Below are 8735 nucleotides of genomic sequence, written 5' to 3'. Positions count from 1 at the left end.
ACAAACTTGGCACTGTAAGGAGAATCTGTAACATCCAACCTCTACCACTCAGCAGTGGAGTGCATTGATTTTTTGTTTTGTTTTGATACCTTCATGCAAAAGCAAAGTGGTTTTCCCAACTGAGAGACTTCTGTAGGAAGAGCACTTCTGGATCTCCTCAACAGCAACATCATCCCATGGGTAGACACAAATAGTTTGGTTTTTTCCCTCAGTCATTAGACTGGGGTTAGACTTTGTACGGCAGTAGTGGAGATGGGAGATGCTTGGGAAAAAAAATGCCCTGTAGGATGTTAATTGCTTGTAACAAGAAATGAGATCATCCCAAAACAAAAAATGCCCCATGGAAAGCGAAGTTACAGTTTCTCTAGCAGGCCCTGATGCAGGTGTGCTTTTCAGCTTGAAGCAGTGGACACACTATCCACATAATCCGAGGCATTTATTTGGATCTACACATGTGTTAAGCCCTGGCCATGCAGCACCAGGAATGCAAACCTAAAGAACCATTTCACTAATGGACTCTTTCTCAGCCACTTTTCTGGTGACTGAAGCACTCAAACCACCTGTGAGACAAGGGCAGCTTTACCTTCAGGATAATTCTCATCATGACAACATCTGTGTGACAATTACATTATCCTGAACATTTTTGTCCTCAAATGCATGTTGGTGGCCTACTGTCACTTTAGCATCTACCTCTGAGCACCCAAGGCCCTAAAAGACCAATGTCTTTTAGGAAGTACAAAATACTCTGCAGAACAGAACTGTTCAAGGATAGTGTAAGGAGGGCAGAGGAAGAGTATATAAATACTGGTGTGCTCTATGTAAATTTGCCCAGCTGTTTATGCTAAATGTTCTCTTACTCCATTTTTCCTGACCTCATTTCCTCCCTTGCTTTCTAATTGCAGAAAATAAAACAGTACAAGTCCTTGCTTTCATTACATGCAACACCTGCTGACTGTTCTGAAACAGATGTCTACAGCATCATTAGGCAATCATTTCTTTAGCCTTTTTCAGTAGGACTCATTTCAAATGTCTGTGCTAAGTCCTCCTCCTTCAGCTTCCTCTGTATTTCTCATCCTTTCCTACATTCAGAGTTCCAACAAAAACTCTTCTCTCTATCAGTTTGCTCTTGCTATGTTTGTCCTGGATCACTGTACTCACAGAAGGACAGACTATAATTTCTTTGAACCAGGAATTAAGTTCAAGAGATTTTTATTGGGGGAAAAAAGACAAGGTGAGGACAGAAAACAGTGAGAGTATTAGTCAGCAGTGTAGGCAGTACTTCAGAACACCAGCTGGCTTGTTACAGCTCAGAGGTTTTTTTGTGGACAGTACAGCAAAGAAGAGTTTTACATGAACACAAGGACAGCCCCTACACTCTCAATGCAAATGACCAATTCTGTCAACAAGAGAAAAACGCAGCTCCAAAACACCCCAAAAAAGAGAAAAACCCTTTTCATTTCTGTACCACCATCATACCTTGCCAAGAAGAGCACATGTTAGTATCAGTTAGGCCTGCAGGACTTGCAGAACTCCATTGTTGGGGAAGACATCTGAGAGAATAGATTCCTCTCTCCTGTTTCCAAATATCACTGTAATATTTGGCACTCCTGGGAGGAACCATGAACTTTCGAGGCCAATAACAGACTTGGCACATACTGCATTTAATCATGCTGGTTGCTATGCAGTGACATACGTTTGCTATTTATCTTACCTTGTTCCCAGCAGAGTGATGTGAAGGTGGCAGAGAGCTCCAGTTGTAGCTGGTAGGGAAGGAGTGTGCATTCTTCCAGTGAATAACAAAAAAGCAAGCTAAAACAAGAGCTGTAGGACATGTTGTGCCAGGTTAATTGGCACTGCAGTGTTGTAGTTCAACACTTACTGAAAATTGTTCCTTTAGGTTATTTCTTCCACTGGTTATGTTATTCTCAGGCAATCTTGTTAATCTGGGCTGGTTTCAACTTGTAGATTACTGTGACTAAATTAGGATAGCCTCCATTGTACTTTTAAAAGATATTAGTGGGAATGGGCTGGTGGCATCATTAACAATCAGTTGCTCAACTTTGTACCCCAATGCAGCTTTACCAGATTTTAATGGATTTGCAGTTTGGCATCATGACTGTCTTAGGGCAATCTGTATGAAGAAACTTCTGGAAAAACTGTCCAATCATTTCTTAAAAGAGCACTTGCAGAACAAGTGCTTCTTGTGGCAGTTGAAGTTACAGGAACAGGTTCCTTGGGACTGTCCCGTGTGTGGTTTCTCTGGTGTTGTATGAATTTCTACCTTCCCTTTTACGGAGGCACTGATTTGGGCTTCCCTCTTCTATCAGTGCATCCATTTCCTAAAAATGTGCCAGACCATAACAGTTCAGGGTCCTTCACACCTCTTAACTAGCCAAAGTCACTTGGGGTGGTGGGACAGAGGTTGACAGGTGCCCAGATGCACAGTATAATCATATCAGAATAGAATCACTCTTTCTCAGAAAAAAACAGGCTAAAAGGAGACACACTAACTGGTAGACATGCAAGAAGTCCACATCAACTTTACAGATCATGTCTGCAATGAGATCTGCAAGGACATGAAAGTGGCAGGGAGAGGCAGATAGCTTCTATCAGGGGCGTGACTTCTGCTTGTTCAGGTTTGGGCAAGACACAACTCTTTTATTTTTTAGTTTTATTTATTTTGTACTTGGATACCTGCAAAAAACACATCACTAGGATATTCAGGGTGCTAGTGAATCTTTGGGAGGGTGGGGTGGAAAGAGCGTTGTTTTTCTGAAATTGCAGCTCTTTCCTGCTGCAAACTACACCGGGAAGAAAACTGCCTCTTCTGGTGCCTAGACAGGCAGCAAAGGACAGCCTGCTGGAATCAGAACAGGCTGTGAACAGTGTCAGGTCACTTAGGCAAGGATTATTCTGAAAGTTTCAATTGTTGACAAGGATATTTGAGTTAGGAAAGATAAAGTGAACAAAATAGAAGAAGGGGGTTTGACAGGATCTGTACTGTGAATGAAATAAGGGGCCCGAGAAACGAGTCAGAGGGGACAGTGGAGTTCAGGAATAGATGAAAGAAATTAGGGGGAAAGTCTCTGTGCCTGGCAGGCTATATTGCTGGGAATGAAACCCAAGATCCCTGGCTCAGCATTTCCCTGCTGCCCACAAGGATCCACAAAAATGTTGCTGTAATGCTGGGACTCCTGGAGGATGGTAACCAATTACTATAACTATTCTTTTATCTTTGTGGCTGAACATTTTTTTTTGCTCTAGCCTGGAGGGTTGGGGCAGTAGGACTGGAGACTGTGCTGAAAGACAGCAATAAAGAACATAGCGCTGCACTGACAGGAAGTTTCAAAATTCAGGGTGCCCATGGGATCTGAACTTGCTCCCTTCCCATTAAAAGGTAAGTATAAAGATACAAATCTTTGCTAGGCACATCTTTTCCCTACAGGATCAGCTTACTCTCAAAGTAAACCAAACTGCATTTCTTTGACAAACAGATTTCCAGTACTTTGTCTCGTAATTCTCCATGTGGCTCCATGCCTCACTGGCTGCTCATTGATGAATTCCCACTTTGAATAATGAATTAGCAACTCCTATTTATGGTGTTCATCACTGGAATCCGCAAGTGTACACAGACCCAAAACAGTAACAGCTTCTAGTCATGTAGCTAATATTTAACTTTGTCATTTATTACTTTGAAAGTAGATCTTCATTTCCCAGGTAGGTTGTGTAAAATGCATGCCCTCATGGGTCCAAATTTACAATCCAAAGATTTTGGAACAAGAATACTCAGAACTCAATTATCTGGATTTCTATTTTTATGAAGTCATCTTAGAAGTCGTAAGAGGAAACAGGATTCCAGGAAAAATATGATACAAATAAAAACAAGGAGACCGTCTTTGCCTCATAGGCCTTGGAGAGCAAGACGACAAGACAAGCAAGGCAATATGCACGGAAAGAGAGGCAGAAAAATATAAAGCTAATAGTACTAATACAAGAGCAACTTTTCCTAAGTCCCACTCCAGCATCTATCCATTCACTCTCTCCCACATAGCCACAGAGTTCTTCTCTAATTGCTCCCATAGAACTTTTAATGATTAGGATTACAAAAAAAAATTAGGCTTATGCCCTATGCAGGGAGCTGTATTATCCCCAATTTACAAAAGGGGGAAACTGAGGCATGAAGCAACCTCATCTCTTCTCTCACATAAGCAGAGGGCAGGGACTAAAAGTAAAGCTGTTCCTTTGTTTCCTCACCAGAAAAGCAATCACTGTGCATTTTGCTAGAATAGAATATTGAGATTCTTAGGTAATTTTTGTTCTCAGGTGCTGCATTTCTGTGGAAACTTACCTTTTTAAGGTAACATAGAAATGCCAACTGCTTTTAAAAATTCCATTTTCCTTACCTACCTTTTACTGCCGTAACTGTTGCTATGGAAACTGGAACTGGCCATGAAGCAGTTCTACAACATGAATTCTCACTTGGCAGTTTTACATTAATGTGCTACCTTCTAAGTCCTTTAATAAACCAGTAATAATTGTGTTGCCTAACGAGTTTTCAAATTAAACAAAACAAGAAAGCATGCTTTCACTGAATGCTCTGCACAATATTTTGTAGGTGTGGTCTAAGAATTTTAACAGTGTGCATGATATGACTCTGTTGGTTAAGGATATGATCTTTAAACAGAGAGACAGTTTATTTGCAGTAAAAGCCCTAGTGTGTGTAGTTAGACTTACATAAAGGTGACTTATACCAACATGGGTATGTCTAGACTGCTGTCACAGAAGCACACTGTAGAGATACTGAGTGAATGGGTAAATCAGCCAACAGTGAGCTCTGTGCTCCCACAGCTCCTCAGGGTACTGCTGTGCATGTGCATGTTGTATTCCCTGTAGGTGCAGGAGGGAATGCTCTCAACCAGAGTAAGTGTTAACCTGGGCTGGGTGGCTACTGTGGAAAAAATAAAGCATGCAAGCTTAAGACACAACTATTCTGTACAGATAGGCAGAATCAGAATCTGTGTAGCTTAAATCTAGACTCCTCCATTAACTTTAGCTTAACCTTTCTCTCTTGTAAAAACTGTAGGCTCCCTTGTGTTTATTCATCTTACTTCCCTGAGACAGCTCATCTGAGAAAAATCCCTTTTTCCTGTTCTTAGGGAGCGAACACCATCAGAACACACCCTCCATCACAAGAGTCGAGCACTCCCTGCAAGGATCAACTTAAAAACTTCCAAGGACAGGTTCTTTCCAGAATAACTTACCTGTGTTTCCTGAGACAAGTTCCTTCCACCTCATCTCCAAGGCTTTGCAGTTGTTCAGAGCTTTTGAAATGCAACAGGGGCAGGACTGATGCAGATACAAGTGTCTGCCCTTTCTACCTCCAAGCGTAGAAAATCAGTGGACAGGGATTTTAGGCAAACTTTACACAAAAAACCACATCTAAAACACAGGAAGTGCAGCCTTGGAGTTGGAGGCAACAGAATTTGCATGTGTAACTATACAAACTGCAAAGCCCAAAGATGTAAACCTATTTTGGTATGAATTTTAAAGAGATATCCTAAAGAGCAACATGATCTCCAAACTCTCTTTTCCTTCCAGAACTCATCCAGCCCACACACTCAGCTGTCATCCTCAGGAGAACCAGGGTCTTTCTTCTGACTTAAGAGAAGAGATCACCTTTCCCACTGAGCTAGCACTGTTCCTTTAACCCTTTCCCAGCAAAATGAGCTTCTGCTGACACAGAAGATTTTAAGAAAATGGCCAAGCTAGTCTCTGGAATTAGATGCCATGCTTTTCCACATGGTCTGAAAACACCTTGTACTTTCCTTTAAAATACCCTCAAACTCGTGCCAAATAAGCAACTTAACCATATGTACTGCTTGATTGTGGGCAACTCCTGAAGTGAATTTGAATTTAGGAATCAATATTCCAAGCTACTTCTTCCATCCCTTGTTTTTAAGCATCACTTCAAACTGATCAATAATCAGAGCATGAATTTAAAAAGCAAATCTCCCCTGTGGCCAACCAGATCTTCTCAGAAACATAAATTAAAGCTTCAATTCCCCTCAGCATCACTTCACTCAGAATCTGCCTTCTTTCCCTGATTTACAGAGAGAGATATTCAGGGCATGGGGAGGGAGTGGGGAACACTCTACAACTCTTCCTTAATCCTCTTCTGTTTCCTTCTGCACAGGTACATCCCTTCAGCACCTGTTCAGGGCCCATATTAAGATCTGACTAGAAGGTACCTGACTCAGAGCAGAGCAGCAATGTAAGGAGCAGGGAAATCTGTAAGGAAACCAACTCTTGAGTCCTGCAGCAAGTACGGAATACACAGCAAATGAATGATTCATACATAGTTCTCTACTGCGAACAAACTTACCACCTCTTTAAGGCCAGAGTTTTCCACAGGCCTCTGAATGCAAATGCCAAATATTTTGTCATGCCTTTCTCTTAGCCTATATCTCACTGCAGCCAGGGCTTGGAGGGAGGCAGATAATATAACAAACCAGAGAGCTGGCACACATGGGGCTACTCACTGGCTTTCCTCATGCATATGGTTTATTTTTCCCTGCTATGTCAATCCTTATAGGGCTTTACCACTACAGCTGCCTCCTGGGAGTCTGCTGTTTCAACTATTACAGGGAAGGTGCAGAGGAAAGAAGGATAAATTCAATCTTTTGTACGCTTTTCAAGTTAAAGGTCTCACCTCCACACCATAAATTAAACAGATTAATTAAACAGACAAGCCTCTGCAGCAGCAAGCTCTCTCTAAGGATAAATATTGAACAACTTTGCTTTTTAACTGTTGCACATAACAGAGTTGTGATTATTCCAGATCAAACATCTTGCATGGTAACCTGCTTTAGGCCAACGTTGTTTCATCTATGTCTTGTGTTCTTCTGCAAGCACAGATATGGGTAGTATTTTACCACAAAAGTGACAAAGAATAAAAGGCACAAAAGGCAGCAGGCAGAGGAGGTTACAGTGGGTCTCAATGGCTTCTGTATTTTCTTTTCCAAAGTATCTAATTTATGTTTTACCATTTGTGATGTAGGAAGCAACTGAAACAGCAAAACAGTAGCTGATTTTGAGAATTCTGGTCTGAAGAGAAACTACAACAACAGGCATCAGTAGCACAGATGGGAATGCAGAGGAATGCAGACATGCTTGGCAACCAGTGGGCAAGGCTGCAGGATGGGGAAGGGATGCAGAACCCCATTCCTGAATACTACTTTATGGACAAAGGTGAGGACTGCTTTAGTAGTGGGAAAGCTGTCCAGATTGAGGAGTACATATTTACAGACAAAGGTACACCAGCACTGGCCAGGAAGGACAGGCAAATCCTTCTGTTTGTGTGTCCTTTCTCTAGGTGTTACGAAGTTCACATAAAAAGAAAGATCCACAGCTGTTACCACATGAAAGCGTGCAAGATCAGTCTTTAAGCCAAAAAAAATCTCCTGAGATGACCACTGCTGTAAACAGTGATCTTGAGCAGTGACTTTTCTTTAGGCCCACTGGATGCAGATGTGAGGATGGCCAATACCTCATCCTACTCCAAGAAAAGAGCCCAGTTTCTTTTTCAGTTCCCCTGCTAGATGAGAATGTCCAGAATCAGTCTGATACCTTTCACTAGGAATAGCAAGGAAGTCAGCAAGAATATTAAAACAAGTATTTGAACAACTTCTCTGAAGCTGGACAAAACCAGCATCTGGAGAATCAGAAGGCTCTTTTTATCCCCATCTAGATCATACCAGCTAATGACAGCTTCTCACAGTCTCTCAACCTCTCCTTGTTATCTTTTCTCTTTAAAATACCATAAAATACCCTTCCATAGTGCTGATAACATCACTGTTACTCTCCAGTAGTTCCAAGACACGGTGCATCACCACTTCATCCAGAGAGGGGTTGTAGCTCTGCCGAACACAACTCAGGACATGAAGGAAATGGCAGCCTTTTTCAGCATCTGCAGAAAAAAGGAAAATGTAGTCAGGAATGGAAGAAAAATTTCAGTCTGTCTCTTTCGAACTATCGTAATACAGATCAGTCATGAAAATCCCAGAGCCCTAGATACTAAAGCAGACGTGTATATTCAGAAGAAAGAGATCCTGTCTGTCCCTACAGTTCTCCAATTATCAACTGTTCCCAGTGACTTTTCTGGGAAGTGTCAGGGCTGTAACAGTAGTAATGAGGGCGAAAAGATAACTCAGTCTTGCCAACTCTTAACATACAAGGCTCATTCACTACAACTTGATGAAGAGTTTAATAATGTAAGGCTACCTCCACTGTCCACCTGTGCAGGCCATCCAGTTTTTGCAACTTCAGAAGGAAGCAAATGAAAGTCATTTTTCTGAGACCCAACTTCACAACCCTCTAGCACAGCAGGGAGGTGCGTGGCCAGGGCCTGTAACCGCTGGCCCAACGCTGGCATCTTGTGGAAAAACTGCTGCACTGCAATTGCATTCACCTCGCAGTGCGATCCCATCCCGGCCCCTCAGAATACTCAGACAATTACAGGAAAAGAAAGTCAGGGAACATCAGTATCAGATTTTATCTCCTTTTAAGTGGAATTAGCCCTGCAATGTACAAGAGAACAGAAGTTTAAAATAACCCCCTTTGCTAGGGGGAAGCACAGAGGTCCCTCATGGCTGCACACCGCTATTCTATGCCAGGTGGAGCACTGTTTGAAGCTGTCCCCAGTAATCATTTCCTCCAACAAACCCTGTAACCCACTG

At 42.1% G+C, this 8735-nt stretch overlaps 1 protein-coding gene across 6 annotated transcripts in view; it reads right to left on the bottom strand.

Annotated features, from left to right (window-relative positions):
• Nucleotides 1–1192: 1192 nt before the first annotated feature.
• STN1 (STN1 subunit of CST complex) overlaps nt 1193–8735 on the bottom strand; it is a 47010-nt gene continuing 39467 nt past the window's right edge. For all 6 annotated transcript variants that reach the window (XM_048311167.1, XM_048311166.1, XM_048311169.1 and 3 more), the window contains one exon: nt 1193–7966. In XM_048311167.1, the coding sequence (XP_048167124.1) occupies nt 7809–7966 (158 nt within the window). In that variant the 3' untranslated portion in view covers nt 1193–7808. The remainder of the gene's footprint in view (nt 7967–8735) is intronic.

The sequence above is a fragment of the Corvus hawaiiensis genome, chromosome 8 (assembly GCF_020740725.1).
Source record: "Corvus hawaiiensis isolate bCorHaw1 chromosome 8, bCorHaw1.pri.cur, whole genome shotgun sequence".
In the NCBI taxonomy this organism is placed as follows: Eukaryota; Metazoa; Chordata; class Aves; order Passeriformes; family Corvidae; genus Corvus; species Corvus hawaiiensis.
Note: the sequence above shows the minus strand (reverse complement) of the source record. Positions and strands in the feature narration are given on the sequence as shown.